The sequence below is a fragment of the Eumetopias jubatus genome, unplaced genomic scaffold (assembly GCF_037043125.1).
Source record: "Eumetopias jubatus isolate StellerSeaLion01/CBP00866 unplaced genomic scaffold, mEumJub1_p1.0 scaffold_4, whole genome shotgun sequence".
NCBI classification, from domain to species: Eukaryota; Metazoa; Chordata; class Mammalia; order Carnivora; family Otariidae; genus Eumetopias; species Eumetopias jubatus.
The window spans coordinates 30,623,423-30,645,233 of record NW_028274810.1 but is presented as its reverse complement, the minus strand read 5'-3'; the positions used below and the strand labels follow the sequence as shown (position 1 = coordinate 30,645,233).

General features: G+C 35.3%; 1 protein-coding gene across 4 annotated transcripts in view; it reads right to left on the bottom strand.

The window, feature by feature from the left end:
• Window positions 1-21,811, bottom strand: part of HFM1 (helicase for meiosis 1) — a 120,953-nt gene that overhangs the window by 68,556 nt on the left and 30,586 nt on the right. For all 4 annotated transcript variants that reach the window (XM_088022943.1, XM_088022942.1, XM_088022945.1 and 1 more), the window contains exons 13-20: window positions 20,754-20,797; window positions 20,545-20,646; window positions 20,003-20,148; window positions 18,990-19,084; window positions 18,232-18,365; window positions 17,375-17,422; window positions 14,334-14,414; window positions 932-1,023 (exon numbers count right to left, since the gene is read on the bottom strand). In XM_088022943.1, coding sequence (XP_087879069.1) covers window positions 932-1,023; window positions 14,334-14,414; window positions 17,375-17,422; window positions 18,232-18,365; window positions 18,990-19,084; window positions 20,003-20,148; window positions 20,545-20,646; window positions 20,754-20,797 — 742 coding nt within the window. The remainder of the gene's footprint in view (window positions 1-931; window positions 1,024-14,333; window positions 14,415-17,374; window positions 17,423-18,231; window positions 18,366-18,989; window positions 19,085-20,002; window positions 20,149-20,544; window positions 20,647-20,753; window positions 20,798-21,811) is intronic.

Below are 21,811 nucleotides of genomic sequence, written 5' to 3'. Positions count from 1 at the left end.
AGCAAAGCACTCCCTGTGCTTTGGTTTCTCACATCTGTAACATGAAACTAACATCCGTTCTAATCCTCTTACTTACTGAACTCAAAATAAGATTAGTTAATGTTAATATTAGGAATTTTCTACTCTCGATTCCCTTAGTTAAGAATGATATTTACATAAAAAGACAAGCATTCTAGTTTTCATCAGTCTTTGTGCAGTTTTTGTATAATAATCTCATTACAAAAATCAACTTAGATATTCTAAATAAAAATTAATGGTTAAATTTGAGAATAACAATAAATATCTTGTTGCATATTCATGTCCCCTATAAAGGGAGAAAGGACCACTACAGTTCACAGGTATCAACAACATGACAATCATTCTATTTACTGCTATAGCTATAAAGTTGCCCTCACTGTTGATATCTTAGTATAACCTTGTTTTCACTCCCACTTCTCCATAATCACTGCTTTTTTCTGGTCTTTCACCAATACTATCCTATTTCTACTATTATTCTGATGCAAAAGATTTAGGGAAGAATTGCAAGTACATGGCACACGTGTCCAACATTGTACATCACTCACAGCAGACTTGCCTAATATATCATGCCACATCATCCTGGTCTTTCTCAACAAAGTATACTTGGTAGCCACTACCAAGGTAATTGGCATTATCACTTAAGTTGAAAGGTAGTTGCCATCCCCACTTTGGGTATGTATATAAATTTTCTTAGCCCTGATACAGAGATACAATTGAAAATTTATTGTAAAGAGTAATATTCCATATCTCATGATCAAAAGTATATAAGATGGAGAGACACAGCACTACTAGAAATGCTTTCTTGTCTGCTCACTCATTCTTAAATTGCATGAGATATGCAAATTAGTTGTTTCTCCACTATTATTTTATACTATATCATTACATATTTATTTTCTAGTGACAACTAATTTACCAGATCTAATAAAGTCTCTTTTCCACTGATGGTACAAAATTTCTTCACTGTCTCAAATGTAATGTAATACCAAGCCATCAATCTTCCTGCCTCTGTGGAAAAAAATGAAAAAGAAACATTCACCCCAGTTGAATCAACTTGCTTTTTCATCAGTTTAACAAACATTCCTTAACATCTATTCTATGCCTATAACAGCATCAGGTACAAAAGACACACCAGAAAATCTAGAAGACAGTTTCTAGAATTTATAGGTTGGCAAGGGAGATAACTATATGAAAAATAGCCAGACTAGAGGACAAAATCCAGTTAATGATAATATTTACATATACAAGGGGCACCTGGGTGGTTCAGTTGGTTAAGCATCCAGCTCTTGACTTTGGCTCAGGTCATGATCTCAGGGTCATGAGATGGAGCCCGGCGTTGGGCTCTGTGCTCAGCCTGAGTCTGCTTGAGATTCTCTCTCCATCCCTCTGCCCCTCCCTACTCTGTGCACACACACTCTCTCTCTCTTTCTAAAATAAATAAATAAATCTTTAAAAAATATATTTACATATACAAGCTTAAGTACAGAGGAAATTAAACCTAAGAGAATGGTCAGTGTGGGATGCCTTAGTAGAGAAAATGGGGCTTGAGCAGGATTTAAAAATAAATAATATGCCTTGGCAGAAAAGAAAAGCTGTCATGACCTCAGTAAAAAAAATCAAGACTTATTTATCAAAACAGTAAAGTTAAAGACTATCTTTAGGGTCACCTGGGTGGCTCAGTCAGTTAAGCATCTGACTCTTGATTTCAGCTCAGGTCATGATCTCAGGGTCATGAGACTGAGCCCCATGCTGGGCTTGCACTGGGCATGGAGCCTGCTTAAGATTCTCTCTCTCCCTCTCCTGCCACTCTCTAAAAATATTTTTTTTAAAAAGATTATCTTTAGAATACTTTAGTGAGTGATATGGCTTGATAGTGACTATGAGTTCAGGTGAAACTGACTTGCTTTGAGTCACTGCTCCATCACTTAGTAGGTAGGTGATCATATGCAGGTTATTTTACCAGTTTCTTAATGTAATTTGGGGATAATAGAAGTATATATGTCATATGTTTGTTGTGAAGATTAAATGCAATATTACATATATAGTACTTAGCACAGTGCCTAACAGTAAATAAATGTTGCCTACTTTTATTACCAAAACATGATGAATAATAGACTATGAGGGCCTGAAAGAGCCTTGAAATACTAACGAAGGAGTTTAGATTTTGGACTTGATTTATAAAATAACAGGGGACCACTTAAAATTCTTGAACAATATTTAAATAAATTGACATTTGAAAACAAATTGTTTTGGAAATAGACACTGAGTTGGCTAGAAGTAGCAATATGGGTAGAACAGGGGTAAGTAAATGATGAAATTCACTTGAAAAGTTACTGGTTTCAATTACAAGTTGTCAAAAACATTACAAAGAATTTCAAGCCTTGTGAGCACACACAGGAAACAGCTGGGAAGAAAAAATTGCATACTGCTGCTACAGGTTTTGCTGAAGAAGGGAAGAATTGGACATTCCATCAGGCATACAGGCATCAAGGACATGGTAGAGTTGACAGAACTAAGAATCAGGAAAAGAAGTAGCCAAGGAAGCTTAAAAGCGACTTTATCAATTAAGATCCTGGTGGATATGTTCAACCAAAATGCGGGTGATGCAGTCGTTCATAAAAGGCAGCTTCTGAGAGCAGTGTGTGAGATACAGAGAATATGGTTACCATGGGAACAAGTATGTTAACCTTTAGGATATATTTAAAGATGCTCCTCTTACCCTTGATGTTTATAAATTAATATAAGGTTTCTCCCTGCTAGAGAAAATGAAAGGTTTGAGAAAAGACTTGATGCTTGCTGGCTTATTAGAAAGGATGAAAGAGGGACGCCTGGGTGGCTCAGTTGTTAAGTGTCTGCCTTCGGCTTGGGTCATGATCCCAGGTTCCTGGGATCAAGCCCCCATCGGGCTCCCCACTCAGCGGGAGCCTGCTTCTCCCTCTCTCACTTCCCCTGCTTGTGTTCGTTCCCTCTCTAGCTGTCTCTCTCTGTGTGTCAAAAAAAAAAAAAAAAATCTTTAGAAAGGATGAAAGATTCCTAGGTAAGGTATAAAAATAACTTAGAATGGAGGAATTCCTTCTTACACCAGAGGGTCAGGCTTTTTATTCTATTTAAGCATTCAACTGATTGATGAAAATCACCCACATTAGGAAAAGGCAATCTGCAGGGCACCTGGCTGGCTCAGTTGGAGCTTGCAACTCTTGATCTTGGGGTTGTAGGTTGGAGCCCCACTCAATTTTCATTGAGTCAGAGTAGAAGGATTGGAAAAAATTTAAAAGATTTGCAAGTGAAGGTGGAAATAAAGAGATGCTCCAAACCAATGACTAAGCATGGCAGGAATATTAAGGTAGGCCTATAAGACAAGAAATCCTTGGATAGGGAACTTTGAATTAAAGATTCTCCATCAGCTTTGCTAAATGGCCTTAGGACTGCATTTTAGGTTAAAATTCTCTTTCCTTCTTTCCTTCTTTGAAGCAAACAACTAAACAATTCATGCAACCTCATAACAAGAACACTAACCTCAATAATTATCCTAATAAAAATACTAACACAGTTTAAAAGACATGTTACATTCCTCATAAAGTTATACATACATACATAGACACATGCATGCACACATACATAAACACTTTGTGTTGTTTTTTTTTTAAATAACGTAGTGGTGTAAGGTGTAATAAGAGTTGAGGCTACCGAGTTATAAACACAAAAGACAATATGTACAGAGACTGGACATTGGGTAATATGTACTTTCAAGGCAGAGTACATGGCCAACCTGGGCTCAGAGAAGACCAGGTAAAAGGGCATCATGTGCAGTGCTGTATTATTCTGAGAATTTGGCTACTTTCATCTAGATTTGTGTAGCTTATGTTAAGCTGCTATGATGGTTAATTTTAGGTGTCAACTTAACTGTCAACTGGCCATAGAGTACCTCTATATTGGGTCAAATATTATTCTGGATGTGTCTGTGGGGATGTTTTTGGATGAGATTAACATTTGAATCTGTAGACTGAGTAAAGATTGCCTTTCTTGTCTTTTTTTTTTTTGAAAGATTTTATTTTTAAGTAATCTCTACACCCAATGTGGGGCTCCAACCTACAACTCCAAGATCAAGAGTTGCAAGCTCCAACTGAGCCAGCCAGGTGCCCTGCGGATTGCCTTTCCAAATGTGGATGATTTTCATCAATCAGTTGAAGGCTTAAACAGAATAAAAAGCCTGACCCTCTGGTGTAAGAAGGAATTCTTCTGCCTGACTGCTTTGAGCTGGGACATGGGTCTTTTCTTGAGTTTGGACTTGAACTGAAACATTGGCTCTCCTTGGGTCTCAAGATGCCAGCTTTAGGCTGGAATTTACACCATCAATTCCTCTGTTTCTCATGCCTTCACACTCAGACCAGAACTATACCATTGGCTCTCTAGACCTCTATCTTACTGAATGCAGATATTGGGACTTCTAAGCCTCCATACTCATGTGAGCCAACTACTTACAATAAATTTTATTTATCTAACTAGCTAGCTAGCTATCATCTATCAACTTTGTGTGGGTGTGTGTGTAAATGTGTATACACACACACACACACATATATAATATGCATGTATATGTATAGCCTGGACATGGAATGACAGAAGAATTAAAGAGAAATCAAAGACATCAAATATTTCATAATCTTAAGCTTGGCAAAATGGTTATGCTATTGAGAATGATAGGCAAATATATAGACAGAGATATACTTTCTAACCTTGGACAAAAGAGAGCAACAACTCATGTTTATGGTAAAAATTTTTTACATTGATTATCCCATTTGATCATCACAACAACCCAATAATGTAAGTAGGACACATAATATATTCCTGTTTTGCAGATGAATAAACTAAGGTTCAATGAGCATAAGGTCACAGCTAGCAAGTGGTAGAATTGGGAGTGAAATCCAGGTTTTGGAACCCAAATTTTATGTTCATTCCATTTCACAGTATTCCAAGTCAAATTAACAGTTACATGCTTCTGGACGTCAAGTTTCATGTTATTTATGTAAGTAAAGACTTCCAACAGAAAATGGAGCACTGGGGCACCTGGGTGGCTCAGGCAGTTAAACGTCCCACTCTTGATTTTGGCTCAGGTCATGATCTCAGTTTCCTGGGATTGAGCCCTGCATGGGTTCTGTGCTCAGTACAGAGTCTGCTACCTCCCTCTTCTTGCTTTTACTCTCACTCTTGCACTCTTTCTCTCAAATGAATAAAAACTTAAAAAAAAACCCAAATAAAATAAATCTTAAAAAAAAATTGAGCACAAATTTTGTAAAGAAAGTGAGAAACAAAATCAAAATTACAGTTTTGAATTCATTTATGTATTGACTGTAGCTGAAGCTTGAAGGTAAATCATGTTTTTAAGTAAATAATCATAAACTGGGAATGACGGTCCAAGGTCTGCAATTTCAAGAAACCCACAGGAAAGCAAAATGGTCAGCAAAGAGAGATCGCTTAAAGCAGAGGAAAATTAAAAGATTACTAAGAGGAAAATTAGTCAGGTAATAGTCACTGATGATGGAGAAGGATCATTATAGATCATTTATTTGGTATATTCAAGAGTAGAAGGAATGGTATCCGTGTATTCAAGAAGTTCCACAGGGAAGGAACAATAGTGGGAATTAGATTCTTGAGTGAAAGTATCTAAAGAATAGATGAAGTTACATTAATGATTCTCATGCCCTCTCTGAGACACCCTAGAATACACAAAAGATAATTTTCACAAACAAAATTATGTTTATCAGAAGGACCATGGGAGAAAGAAAAAACAGTTATATATCTAGGACCGAGAGTAAGGGCAATAAATTGCTTTAAAAACTTAACCTTATATAAATAGATGAAAAGAACCAATCAGCACAATAAATGAAATTAAAAATACATTTGATGGAATAAATAGGTTGGATGAAGCAGAGGAACAAATTAACAACCTAGAAGACAGAAACAAAAAGTAACCAAACTGAGCAAAGGACAGGAAAGAAAATTATGCAAATTGAGAATACTCAGGGAACTCAGTGATGCCATCAAGTGTAATAACATTTGCATTATAGGGATCTGAGAAGAAAAGGGAGAAAAGGGGGCAGAAATTTATTTGAAGAAATTTATTTGAAGAAATAATAGCTGAAAACTTCCCTAATCTGGGGAAGGAAACAGACATCTAGATCCAGGAGGCACAGAGATCCTCCCAAAAATTCAAACCTAGGAGGTCCACACCAAGACACATAGTAATTAAAATGGCAAAAAAACAGAGATAAAGAAAAAATTTAAAAACCTTATATTAAATACAAGTAAAAACATGATACAAAGTCATACATTTCTAAACTATGGTTGCAAATATATAAAAAATGCATTAAAAAATGGAAGGATACATGTCAAATGCTAACAGTAGGATTCCGATTTCTTAAAAAGTTTTCTATAGCTCTCAACTTCTATTAAGGATTAATTTGAAATAATGAAGTCAATATTTCCCCCAAGAAACTTTTTTTTCCCCTAAAATAAATGTGTGGGGTTTTTTTTATTAACATATCACGTATTATTTGTTTCAAGGGTACAGGCCTGTGATTCATCAGTCTCACACAATTCACAGCACTCACCAAGCACATACCCACCCCAATGTCTATCACCCAGCCATCCCAACCCTCCAACCCCCCCCTCCCCTCCAGCAACCCTCAGTTTGTTTCCTGAGATTAAGAGTCTCTTATGGTTTGTCTCCCTCTCTGGTTTAATCTTGTTTCATTTTTCCCTCCCTTCCCCTATGATCCTCTCTCTTGTTTCTCAAATTCCTCATATCAGTGAGATCATATGATAATTGTCATTCTCTGACTCACTTATTTTGCTGAGCATAATACCCTCTAGTTTCATCCATGTCATTGCAAATGGCAAGATTTCATTTTTTGATGGCTGCATAATATTCCATTGTATACATATATACCACTTCTTCTTTATCCATTCATCTGTTGATGGACATCTAGGCTCTTTCCATAGTTTGGCTACTGTGGACATTGCTGCTATAAACATTGGGGTGCATGTACCCCTTCAGATCACTACATTTGTATCTTTGGGGTAAATACCCAGTAGTGCAATTGTTAGGTTGTAGGGTAGCTCTATTTTTAACTTTTTGAGGAACCTCCATACTGTTTTCCAGAGTGGCTGTACCAGCTTGCATTCTCACCAACAGTGTACGAGGGTTCCCCTTTCTCTGCATCCTCGCCAACATTTGTCGTTTCCTGACTTGTTAATTTTAGCCATTCTGACCAGTGTGAGGTGGTATCTCATTGTGGTTTTGATTTCTATTACCCTGATGCCAAGAGATGTGGAGTATTTTTCATGTGTCTGTTGGCCATTTGTATGTCTTCTTTGGAGAAATGTCTGTTCATGTCTTCTGCCCATTTCTTGATTGGATCCTTTGTTCTTTGGGTGTTGAGTTTGATAAGTTCTTTATAGATTTTGGATACTAGCCCTTTATCTAATAGGTCATCTGCTAATATCTTCTCCCATTCTGTCAATTGTCTTTTGGTTTTGTTGACTGTTTCCTTTGCTGTGCAAAAGCTTTTTATCTTGATGAAATCCCAATAGTTCATTTTTGCCCTCGCTTCCCTTGCCTTTGGCAATGTTTCTAGGAAGAAGTTGTGTGGCTAGGGTCGAAGAGGTTGCTGCCTGTGTTCTCCCTTAGGATTTTGATGGATTCCTGTCTCACATTTAGGTCTTTCATCCATTTTGAGTCTATTTTTGTGTATGGTGTATGGAAATGGTCCAGTTTCATTCTTCTACATGTGGTTGTCCAATTTTCCCAATTCACAGCACTCAACATAGCACAACCATTTATTGAAGAGACTGTCTTTTTTCCATTGGACATTCTTTCCTTCTTTGTCGAAGATTAGTTGACCATAGAGTTGAGGGTCCATATCTGGGCTCTCTATTCTGTTCCACTGATCTATGTGTCTGTTTTTGTGCCAGTACCATACTGTCCTGATGACTACAGCTTGTAATAGAGCTTGAAGTCTGGCATTGTGATGCCACCAACTTTGCTTTTCTTTTTCAATATTTCTCTGGCTATTCGGGGACTTTTCTGGTTCCATACAAATTTTAGGATAATTTGTTCCATTTCTTTGAAAAAAGTTGATAGTATTTTGATAGGGATTGCATTAAATGTATAGGTTGCTCTCAGTAGCATTGACATCTTCACAATATTTGTTCTTCCAATCCATGAGCATGGAACCTTTTTCCATTTCTTTGTGGCTTCCTCAATTTCTTTCATGAGTATTCTATAGTTTTCTGAGTACAGATTCTTTGCCTCTTTGGTTAGATTTACTCCTAGGTATCTTATGGTTTTGGATGCAACTGTAAATGGCATCAACTCCTTAATTTCTCTTTCTTCTTCCTTGTTGTTGGTGTATAGAAATGCAACTGATTTCTGTGCATTGATTTTATATCCTGCCACTTTACTGAATTCCTGTATGAGTTCTAGCAGTTTTGGGGTGGAGTCTTTTGGGTTTTCCAAATAAAGTATCATATCATCTGTGAAGAGCGAGAGTTTGACTTCTTTGCTGATTCAGATGCCTTTTATTTCTTTTTGTTGTCTGATTGCTGAGGATAGGACTTCTAGTACTTATGTTGAATAGCAGTGGTGATAGTGGACATTTCTGCCATGTTCTTGACCTTAGGGGAAAAGCTCTCAGTTTTTCCCATTGAGAATTATTATTTGCTGTGGGTTTTTCATAGATGGCTTTTATGATATTGAGGTATGTACCCTCTATCCCTACACTCTGAAGAGTTTTAATCAAGAAAGGATGCTGTACTTTGGTCAAATGCTTTTTCTGCATCTATTGAGAGGATCATATAGTTCTTGTTCTTTCTTTTATTAATGTATTGTATCACACTGATTGATTTGCGGATGTTGAACCAACCTTGCAGCCCAGGAATAAATCCCACTTGGTCGTGGTGAATAATCCTTTTATTTTTTATTTTATTTTTTTAAGATTTATTTATTTATTTATTTGACAGAGAGAGACACAGCATGAGAGAGAACACAAGCAGGGGGAGTAGGAGAGGGAGAAGCAGAATCCCCGCTGAGCAGGGTGCCCAATGCGGGGCTTGATCCCAGGACCCTGGGATCATGACCTGAGCCAAAGGCAGACGCTTAATGACTGAGCCACTGAGGTGCCCCCATGAATAATCCTTTTAATGTACTGTTGGATCCTATTGTCTAGTATTGTCTAGAATTTTTGCCTCCATGTTCATCTGGGATATTGGTCTGTAATTCTCCTTTTTGGTGGTGTCTTTGTCTGGTTTTGGGATCAAGGTAATGCTGGCCTCATAAAATGAGTTTGGAAGTTTTCTTTTTTTGGAACAGTTTCAGAAGAATAGGTATTAATTCTTCTTTAAATGTTTGGTAGAATTCCCCTGGGAAGCCATCTGGCCCTGGGCTCTCGTTTGTTGGGAGATTTTTGATGACTGCTTCAATATCCTTAGTGGTTATGGGTCTGTTCAGGTTTTCTATTTCTTCCTCGTTCAATTTTGGTAGTTTATACATCTCTAGGAATGCATCTATTTCTTCCAGATTATCTAATTTGCTGGCATATAGTTGCTCATAATATGTTCTTATAATTGTTTGTATTTCTTTGGTGTTGGTTGTGATCTCTTTCATTCATGATTTTATTTATTTGGGTCATTTCTCTTTTCTTTTTGATAAGTCTGGCCAGGAGTTTATCAATCTTATTAATTCTCTCAAAGAACCAGCTCCTAGTTTTGTTGATCTGTTCTACTGTTCTTTTGGTTTCTGTTTCATTGATTTCTGCTCTGATCTTTATTATTTCTCTTCTCCTGCTGGGTTTAGGCTTTATTTGCTGTTCTTTTCCAGTTCCTTTGGGTGGAGGGTTAGGTTGTGTATTTGGTTGTATATTTGAGACCTTTCTTGTTTCTTGAGAAAGGCTTGTATTGCTCTATACTTTCCTCTTAGGACTGCCTTTGCTGGGTATCAAAGATTTTGAACAGTAGTGTTTTCATTTTCATTTGTTTCCATGATTTTTTAAATTCTTTAATTTCCTGGTTGACCCATTCATTCTTTAGTAGGATGCTCTTTAGCCTCCATGTATTTGAGTTCTTTCCGACTTTCCTCTTGTGATTGAGTTCTAGTTTCAAAGCATTGTGGTCTGAAAATATGCAGGGAATGATCCCAATCTTTTGGTACCGGTTGAGACCTGATTTGTGACCTAGGATGTGATCAATTCTGGAGAATGTTCCATGGGCACTAGAGAAGAATGTGTATTCTGTTGCTTCGGGATGGAATGTTCTGAATATGTCTGTGAAGTCCATTTGGTCCAGTGTATCATTTAAAGCCTTTATTTCCTTGTTGATCTTTTGCTTAGATGATCTGTCCATTTCAGTGAGGGAGGTGTTAAAGTCCCCTACTATTATTGTATTGTTGTCAATGTGTTTCTTTGCTTTTGTTATTAATTAGCTTATATAATTGGCTGCTCCCATGTTAGGGGCATAGATATTGACAATTGTTAGATCTTCTTGTTAGATCCTTTAAGTATGATACAGTCTCTTCCTCATCTCTTTGGTTTAAAATCTAATTTGTATGATATAAGGATTGCCACCCCAGCTTTCTTTTGGTGTCCATTAGCATGGTAAATGGTTTTCCACCCCCTCACTTTCAATCTGGGGGTGTCTTTGGGTCTAAAATGAGACTCTTGCAGACAGCATATCGATGGGTCATGTTTTTTGGGTTTTTTTTTTTTTTTTTATCCAATCTGATAGCCTGTGTCTTTTGATTGGGGCATTTAGCCCATTTACATTCAGGGTAACTATTGAAAGATAGGAATTTAGTGCCATTTTATTGCGTATAAGGTGACTGTTACTGTATATTGTCTCTGTTCCTTTCGGGTCTATGTTACTTTTAGGCTCTCTCTTTGCTTAGAGGACCCCTTTCAATATTTCTTGTAGGGCTGGTTTAGTGTTCACAAATTCTTTTAGTTTTTGTTTGTCCTGGAATCTTTTTCTCTCTCCTATTATCAATGACAGCCTAGCTGGATATAGTATTCTTGGCTACATATTTTTCTCGTTTAGTGCCCTGAATATATCATGCTAGTCCTTTCTGGCCTGCCAGGTCTCTGTGGATAGGTCTGCTGCCAATCTAATGTTTCTACCATTGTAGGTTACAGATCTCTTGTCCCAAGCTGCTTTCAGGATTTTCTCTTTGTCTCTGAGACTTCTAAGTTTTACTATTAGACGTCAAGGCATTGACCTATTTTTATTGATTTTGAGGGGGCTTCTCTGTGCCTCCTGGATTTTAATGCCTGTTTCCTTCCCCAAATTAGGGAAGTTCTCTGCTATAATTTGCTCCAATATACCTTCTCACCCTCTTTCTCTTTTTTCTTCTTCTGGGATCCCAATTATTCTAATATTGTTTCGTCTTATGGTATCACTTATCTCTTGAGGTCTCCCCTCGTGATCCAGTAGTTGTTTATCTCTCTTTTTCTCAGCTTCTTTATTTTCCATCATTTGGTCTTCTATATCACTAAATCTCTCTTCTGCCTCATTTATTCTAGCAGTTAGAGCCCATTTTTTATTGTACCTCATTAATAGCCTTTTTGATTTCAACTTGGTTAGATTTTAGTTCTTTTATTTCTCCAGAAAGGGATTCTCTAGTATCTTCTATGCTTTTTTCAAGCCCAGCCAGTATCTTTATAATCATCATTCTGAACTCTAGTTCCAATATCTTACTAATATCCATATTGATTAGGTCCCTGGCAATTGTTACTGCCTCTTGTTCTTTTCTTTAAGGTGAGTTTTTCCATCTTGTCATTTTGTCCGGAGAAGAACAGATGAATGAGAGAATAAAATGCTAAAAGGGTAACGACAACCCCAGAAAATTATACACTAAACAAATCAGAAGAGACCTGAAACCAGAGGGGTGGTGAGGGGAGAATATGATCAGGCTGGTGAATAGAACAGAACCACACACTTGATTTTGGGTGTATTATGGTCTGTTAGAAGAAACTGCCTCCCAAAATTTTAAAGAAAGAAAAACATACATATATACAAAAATAAGGGTAAATACGATGAATGGATGGAATATGACTGTAAAGATGAAAATTAAAAAAGATTTTAAAAGGAATTGATAAGAAGTTGGTTAGCAAAAGAAAGAAAAAAAATTAAAAAACAAAAAAAAGAGAGAGAGAGAGAATGTGATCAGGCAGGAGACTAGAACAAAGCCATACACTAGATTTAGGGTATATTTTGGTCTGTTAGAAGAAGCTGTATCCCAAAACTTTAAAGAAAGAAAAACTTATATATATACAAAAAATAAGATTAAATACAATGAAGGGATAGAATATGACTGTAAAAATACAAATTAAAAAAGATTTTAAAAAAGGAATTAATAAGATGTTGGTTGAAAAAGGAAAGAAGAAAAATTCAACTAAAAAAATAGAAAAAGAAAAAATAAAGAAAATTTTAAAAATTAACTTTGAAAGACTAAAGAATCATGGGGAAAAAGCCATGAATTCTATGTGCTGTATTCCTCTAGCACTGGAGTTTTGCAGTTCTCATTGATCAGTAAACTTGGTCTTGACTGGATGTTCTTACTGATCTTCTGGGGGAAGGGCTTGTTGTAGTGATTCTCAGATGTCTTTGCCCCAGGAGGCATTGCACCACCCTTGCCAGGGGCCAGACTATGTAATCTGTTTGGATTTGCTCTCAGGAGCTTTTGTTCCCCGAAAGCTTTCTGTACAGCTTTAGAGGATGAAACTGAAAATGGCAGCCTCCCAATCTCTTGCCCCAGAGGAGCCGAGAGCTTGGGGCTCCACTCCTCAGTGGTCCCTCAGAGAAAAGCAGTCAATCACTCCTGTTTCTCTGGTCCCCGGCTGCACTCTGTGCTCACCTGGCCTGTGACCGAGCGTTTCTATCTCTGGCACATGACCCCATTTGGAGTCTCCAAACCCAGCAGATTGCTGTGATGAGCTCCCATGCTGCTCCTCCTGCGGGAGGAAGGGGAGTCTCCCCGGATCTGCCCCTTGTTGGGTCTCTGCTCAAAGAGCAGTGGCCTGTGCTGTGGATCACGGTTTTTGGCAACCCAGAGCTGAGAGCCCACTCCTCAGCTCCGTCTTTGCAGCTGGCTTCCCCACTCCAATGCCTAGGAGCTCTGCCACACTCAGACACCCCCTTTCTTTGATCCCAAGGGTCCTGAGACCACACTGTCCCAGCGAGGGTTCCACCCCCCGCTTAGCAACTAGAGTGACTTCCCTCACTGGAGCAGACTTCTAAAAGTTCCGATTTTGTGCTCCACTGCTCTATCACTTGCTGGTAGCCGGCTGATGGAGGCTCCCTCCCCACACGGTCTATCTTCCCAAATATCAACTCCGATTCACTTCTCCGCATGTCCTACCTTCCAGAAAGTGGTCGCTTTTCTGTTCATAGAATTGCTGCTATTCTTTTCTTCTATCTCCTGTTGAGTTTGTAGGTGTTCAGAATGGTTTGATAACTATCTAACTGAATTCCTGGAACCAGACGAAATTTAGGTCTCCTACTCCTCCACCATCTTGCTCCTCCCCCCCCCAAATAAATGCTCCCCCAAGAAACTTCTAATCATGAGTGCTAAAAACTACAAACCATTCTTTGTCTCTTCTATTGTACTCTAAATAGAATGAAATAGAGAGAGAGAGAAAAGGAGCCGAAGTAACCATCTGGATAACCAATGTTTGAATAATTAAGAACTGGCAAAAGAGTATCTACAAGAATTATAAGAGGTTTGAAGTGACCCAAAGATTTGAATATTTCAATTCTCTGCCAAAAGTCACCAGAATTAGTGAAAACAAAGGGTCTGTCAAAAAGAAGCTCTATAGTTTTATAAATAGGACTCTTACATAAATATATCATGCTAATAATGATGATACCCTGCTGAGACAACTGAGACCACAATTTAATTTTAGTATCATCTAAATTTTAGTAGAACATATTTTTTAAATTTTTTTCCCTGACAGTTATTATTTAATAAACATCAGAAAAAAATTACTTCCTCACCTTTTTGTTTTTTGAATGTCTTTTAATATTAACTATTTTAAAATTTAGTCTTAGTCTTAAGCAATTGTTAAATTTACTAACTGATGTAAAAATTACCAGTTGGGGGGAGCCTGGGTGGCTCAGTCAGTTAACTGTCTGCCTTTGGCTGGAGTCTCAGGATCAAGTCCCGCATTAGGCTCCCCACTTAGTGGGGAGTCTGCTTCTCCCTCTGACCCTCCGCTCTCTGGTGCTTTCTCTCTCTCTCTCAAATAAATAAATAATCTTTAAAAAAAAATTACCAGTTGGTTTGAAATTAACATCTTCATCCATCGTTATCAAGTCCAGAAATGATAAATCATTCAGATTCTTCAAACATAATTCTGTCCAATAATAAACATATTTTTATTTTAGTAAGATAAGGGAGCAGCACAAAATACAGTTTATAATCAAATATGCTAAAGTTCTGTTTCTATATATTTGCTGTGGGAAAAACTATAGTCACTACTTAAGTGGTAAGGAAAAACTCATTAAATAAAAGAGACAGTTAATAGGCTAAAAAATTTTTCTAGTAGTAACAATAATATAAATTATCAAAATAAGTTATGAAATAACATTTACAACTTCGACTTTTAATTTTAAATGAGGATATTTGTATTTCCTCATTTAATTCTCATAATAACACAACAAGGCAGGTACTAATATTATTTCATATACAAGTTAGGAAACAAAGAAATAGAGAAGCTAGGTTACTTGCTCCAGGTCTTTGTAACCACCCTGCTACCTGATTTCCAATGTGGCCTGGTTTTCTTTTTCTTTTTCTTTTTTTAACTTTTATCAAAGATATATACACACAAAGTATAGTCAAATAGATCTACAAAGATTATTTAAAAAACACCAATCTTTTCCCTCCTCTGAGTCTGCCACACTCTTGAGGCAACCAATTGTGACTATTTCAGCTGATGCTTTTGGTACTTACTTTAGCATCTCTAACATGCTACTATTGCTACCTGGAAGGAACCTCTGAACAGGAAGTAATGCAAGTTCAGCTCTCACTGACTGATGAAGATCAGAGCAATTGTAGTAGCCTGTAGAGCCCACAGTGCTCCCATTATTCTATGCTATAAAGCCCCGAAGACTGAAGGTAATTCAGAGCAGGGAGTGGGAATGCCACAACCTGTTCAATCTTTAAATAGAGTAGCCACTCACAAAAACACAGCCCATAAAAGGCAAAATTCTTTGAGAAATACTTCAGTTTAAGCAACATTGCTTAAGCAGCTTGATAAAGTTTTAAGTATTTGGTTAAGTAAGGCTTTTGAAGTTTTTGCCAATTTTCTTAATTACCCACTATTAACACGCAATAAGTTAACCAGTCAAAGAAGAATACTTACTACATTATATACTGGGCACTATTCTAACCTTTAGGTTTACAGCAGTAAGCAAGACACGGTTTCTTCTCTACAGAACTTATATTTAATGAAAGAAAACAATCAGTACAGAATTTAATAATAAATAATAAAGTTTCAGGCATTGAAAGGTACTATGAAAGAAAATAAAGCTGAAAGGACCTAGAAAATAAGAATTTTTTAGGTTTTAACTTTTTATGTATTTCTGATGTAAAGCTATGTAATATCTGATATAGTAAGGATATATTCATCCTAATTTTCAACATAAGCATGTCACCTTTCCAAGAAAAGGAAAACAGCAATAATATCATGGAAATTGTTTTACCATCCTCTCTGAAGAGGTAGATTTAATTAAGGTAGTCCAAGAAGGCCTCTCTGAGGAGTTAATATTTGATCAAAGATCTGAATGAAATGAAGGTGGAGACCACAAGTAAAATATGTGAGAAGTCTTCTAGGAATAAGGAAAAGAGTGGAAGGACCTGATGTGGAAACAAGCTTGGGGTGTTTTAGGAACAGCAAGAGATCCAATTTAGAAACAACAGAATGAAAGAGGGGGAAAGTGACAAGAGATGAAGCCAGAGAAATAGGCAGGGAGATATCAAGGTGGATTTGTAGGCTCTGTTGAAAGTTTGCATTTTATTCTAAGAGTGATAAGGGAACTACTGGAGGATCCTGAGCAAGAAAGTATAACCAAATTTAGAAACGCTAAGAATCCTTCCTAAGAGATTTAAAGCAGATCTCCAGGGATACCAAAATATTACATTCAGTTATATAATAAAATTGGCTATTCTTTATAGGCAAAACTTAGCTACCCTATAATGACTAAATATAAGGTAAATATGAACTGTGGTTCTGCTAATTTAACAAAACTTAAATCATTACAATTATCAGAATATAGCAAGACTATATTGGACTATCTTGGTGTATTTGATCATTATGATCAAAAAATATGTTTTAAAAACTCCATTATAAAATTGATCAGTAAATAAAGGATAATACAACTATTTTATAGATCTGTTTCTCAATAGCAGCATTATGAATATATGATATTACTTAGTACCCTGCTTCAACAATATATTTATTCTTTAATCAAGACAATTTTACTGCTTCATCCTTATCTCTGCATTTTAATATGCCATATGTGTACATCCAAGTAGAGAATAAATTAAAATTAGCTAAATATTTTCAGATCTACACCAAGTGAGGGTCTAGACTAGGAGTGCTGCTATGCAGATGGACGTCTACTCCTCGATCCTTTTTTTTTCCCTCTTAAAGTTATCTTTGTACCCAATGTGAGGCTCTGGTGCTTGAACTGACAACCCCAAGATCAAGGGTTGCATGCTCTACCAATTGAGACAGTGAGGTACCCCAAAATTGGCTAAATATTTTTAGTGGATCTAAAATTTTTTCTTTCACTGAAAGAGAATCTCAATACAAAGAAGAACTGATAATTTCTAATCCTAATAAATGCTCAACAATTTTTTGATATTTGAAAAGATGGGTAATGAAGTATTAATTAATTGAAAAATTAAGCTGGGATTTGATGGGAATATATCATTAGCACAGATTAGGCTAAGAAGCCCATAATCAAGGTAGGCTTATATATTCAAGTAAAATTAAACTAGAAAAATGAAGAGTTGTATATCTATAGGCAATATTTTCAAAGATGAGGGTCATTTTTAAAATAAAAACAAAGTTAACATATTATAAAAAGGAAGATATTCTGATAGAATTAATAAATTCATTAATTCAGAAAAAAAGCATATGTGCTAAACTTTATTTGCATGTGAAAAAGAAATACTTCATATATTTTTTTCTGGAAACAAGTTTACTTTTTTAAGAAATAATTTGCCAAAGAGTATTCTTACTTTCACACTAACTGACCTTTCTCATTAAAATTTATAAAATATAATTTTTTACAAGGAAATGCATCTAACCTTGTAATTTTGCTTCAATTCCATCTTTGTTCAATCCAGATGCAAAACCTGTAAAAGTTATGAAAATTCATAAAAATTTAAAATAGAAAGGACTTAACTCATTTTTATAGGCTCAGTTTATACCCTAGTTAACTAGAAAAGAGTAGTCTAACTTAATCTTAAATAGGGGGAAAATAGCTTAATGAGTTAAAACAAGGCTTAGCTATCTATAGAAAATAACCACTGCTATAAAATCCTTTCAATATCAATTAGCTATCTTTTGCTTTTTTACTGTATAACCATGACCATGCATACTGTATTTTTTCCCCTTGGAGATCTTAAAGTTTTGAACCTGTGTACATTAGAATAGTATTGCAACAAATCAGGTTTTAATTTGATATAATTTGGTATCAGCAATTCCAAGTATTTTTACTTTATAAACTGTACCATATGAAAGAACCTTCTAGAAGCAATATAACCACATGTGTGTTAGCTTTAGAAGCAGGATGCAAACTCCAGCAGCAATAGCAGTACTATATACTTTGATTTGAACACTAGTTCAGACAAAATTTAAGAATTTTTTTTACTTTAACTTTTAAAAAATAATTTTAAGCACTTTTATTATTTTTATTTGAGTTAATTTTTTTAAAAGATCTATTTTTAATGGTGCTCGTTTCAAACCTTATTAAAAGACTGGAAGTAAAACAGATAAATATTTCTCACATTTGTCTACTCTTGCCTCTAATGTATTTATGAATATTGTTATTTTTTATTTCTGTTACCTATTAGTGTCTGTCATCTATTCTGTGACTTAATAGCATAAATATAGACTCAACTGACTTGAAACATTTACTACTTTTTCAAATCAAGTAACAAACCATAATGAGAGGGATTTTTCAAGGCTCTGATATAAAGCAAAGTTGATCGTATCCATTCCAAAGCAATATTCACATCTGTGATGGTATGTAACACTATCTCTGCATTTAAATGTTCAATAAGATGTCTGTGTAAACTGGTAGAAAAAAAAAAACCTTTGTATTAGTAATATGTATTTCAATGCCATAACCTTACCTTTTTAAACTGCAATAATATTTTGAATAATTCAACTGAATATAATTGAATAATATACTCATTGCTATATTATTAATTCATGAAAAATAACTTAATTTTCAAAAATATAAGAGAAAACCATAAAAATCAGTTCAACTGTTAAAAAATTATAGATTTTTCTCTATCCCATGGCTCCAGAAGACATTATTAAAAAGAGTGAGAGTGAATATTCTCTGAGTATTACAATCATATGCTTTACTAAAAGCTTCCAGATTCCCTCTCTCTCTATTATTAAACAAATTTTAAAGATGTAAAGAGATGTGAAAATTATCGTCTTATTACTAATTTGGCCTTTTATAACAAGGATACATGCCACCACATGCTAGGAAACTACCGAATAAAAATATTACGCTGCCCTTTTTTTTAACTATTGAGTTTCTTAAAAGGACACAAACTTTCTACTTAGATTATTGAAAAGTTTCAATACAATGGCCTTAGAAAATCTCCTAATCAAATTTCCTTTTAATATGTGAAAAGGAAAAATATAAGCGGTATTAACATCTTTTTAGAATATTATCTGTATTACCTGCTTTCTACAGTGTCACTACAAGCTAACATCTGAATATACTTCTCTTTTGTACTTAACCGAGTCATAATAACTGCAGTAGCTGTAGTATCAAACTGGAAAAAAAAAATAAACACAGAGAAATGTAGTAAAAAAGAGTACATGTTGGTACCAGTCCTCTTCAAGAACTCATGAATTTCATTTTATATTAAGCAGTCCCTGATTTAAACAACAGGTCAAAAATGCCTTAAAAATGTTTCTGAATTTGAATGTTCACTGAAAATTTAATTAAAAACCTTCCAAGAGTATAGATGTAAAAATATTACTTTGGTTTCAATGTAACATAATTTTGGTATTAGTAAAATCAAAACAAACTTAGGCACCTGGATAAAAATTATAAGATTGGTGTAGTTTACATATAACCTAATTGATCTCATAAAAACTACGATTTATATAACATAATATTTTGACTTCTTTGAAAAGATACTCTTCCTAAATGTTCCCTAACTATATGAATGACTTCTTTATTTGAGTATTTGCTAGAGTAGGACATGTTTTGTAATGTATATAGGCTAATTTTTAATTGTCACAATACCTGGGGACCACTATTGGCATTTTGTGGTAAGACTCGAGGATGCTACACATTCTGCAATGTATGACAGTCCTACACAATGAAAAACTGTCCCATCTAAAATACAAATAGCATCCCCATTCAGAACAAAAAACAAAATTCAAAAAAAACCCTCAAAACCAAAAAAAAAAAAAACCCAAAAAACTTTTGACAGTATATACACATTCATCAACCCAACCACCAGCCAAGGGAAACTCAGAGGGAGTAGAAGCAGCATGTCTCCTTTGGTGAGACTTGTTTTACTTCTATGTCTCCACTAAAGTAGATTTTCTGTTGCACTTATTTTTAAACCTAATCTGAATATGAAATGTTAATCTCCTGTTTAACAAAAAGTACAAAAAAAACCAGTTTTTGCTTTTTACCTTATTTTAAAACAAGTTGCAAACAAAATATTGTCACTTACTTGAGGTCGACCAGCTCTACCAATCATCTGTAGAATATCTGTTTCACTATACTCTTCAAACATTCCTCCAGCATAATGCATCGTAGATTTTATAACTACTAGGTGGGCAGGCAAATTTACTCCCATAGCTAAAGTACTGGTAGTAACTGCATCAGATTAAGAAATAATACTTTCAAGCCATATAATTTTATTGCCTCAGGTAGACATCATTTTATAAAATATATATTCTTATAAATATAATAAACATTCATACATAGGGAATTTAGGAAAAACAAAGAGAAAAAGAACATTACAGTGTAAAATAATAACACATCTTAAAACCAAAAAACAAATTCTTACTTTTCAGGTAGCACTGTTCAGTAGCATGATAAAGAACTAAAACTGCCGGAGTTTACTGTAGCATGTATATGCATGGGTAATTACATAATTTTAGATTCTTGGAAGAAAAGCAGAAATAAGTCAGAATACTTGAGCTTTTTCTTTTTTTCTCTTAACAAATAGTTTTCCAAACTATAATAGCCACAAGAATATGTTTTACTTACAAAGAACTGGCAGATCTCCAACAGTGAAAGCTCCTTCAACTACTTTTCTATCTGACAGCTCCATACCAGCATGATGATAAGCAACACCATGTATTAAGATATCTATAATAAAAATATATAATCTGTTATATGCTGTTAATATTTCATCCATAATTGATTTCTTTCATGTGTAGCTGAAAATGCTATTCAAAAATAATCTCTACACTTACCTCTCAGTTTTGAATCTCTTATGGAATATGCACACTTCTGTAACCTATTTTAAAAATACCATAAAATTATTAAGAGTTATTCCCATTAACATAAAAACTCTTAGTTTATTAATCATTTTGAAGCTATAGATATTAGTACGTTTTCACAATATCATTGTTTGAAAATCACCTTTAAGAAGTAGAGAATATCTAACTTTCATATTCAGAAGTCCCTAAATTTACAACTCAGCAAAACAAGAAACAATTTAAAAATGGGCAAAGGACCTAAAAAACATTTTTCCAGTAAAGTTATACAAATGGCCAACAATACATGAAAAGATGCTCCACATCACTAATCATCAGGGATAAATGAAAGTCAAAACTACAATGAGATATCACCTCACACCTGCTGAATGGCTTAGTACCAAAATGACAAGAGATAACAAATGCTGGTGAGGATGTAGAGAAAAGAGAACCATTGTGCACTGTTGGTGGGAATAGTAAACTAATACAGACACTATGGAAAACAATATGAAGATTCCTAAAAAAATTAAAAATAGAACTACCATATCATCCAGCAATTCCACTTCTGGATCATATCCAAAGGAAACAAAATCAGTATCTCAAAGAGATACCTGTACTCCTATGTTGACGGCAAAATTATTCAGAATAGCCAACATATAGAAACAACTTAAGTGTCTGAGACAGATGAATGGACAAAGAACATTTGATACACACACACACACACACACACACACACAAATGGAATATTATTCAGTCTTAAGAAAGAAGGAAATTCTGCCTTTTTCGACAACACGGATGAAGCTAGCGGGCATTGTGCTAAGTGAAATTAGCCAAAATGGTAATAATATGGTAATATAGATAGTCGATTCCCATATTATCCCACCCTGATTAAGAAATTGAAACTGAGAGAAGTAATGTGTCCAATGGTACACAGCTAGTAAAGTGGCAGCACTGCAATCCAAATCATGGTCTCTAACTTAATGCTGTTTTTTTTTCTTTTTAAGATTTATTTATTTGAGAGAGAGAGACAGTGGGGGGCAGGCAGGAGAGAGGGA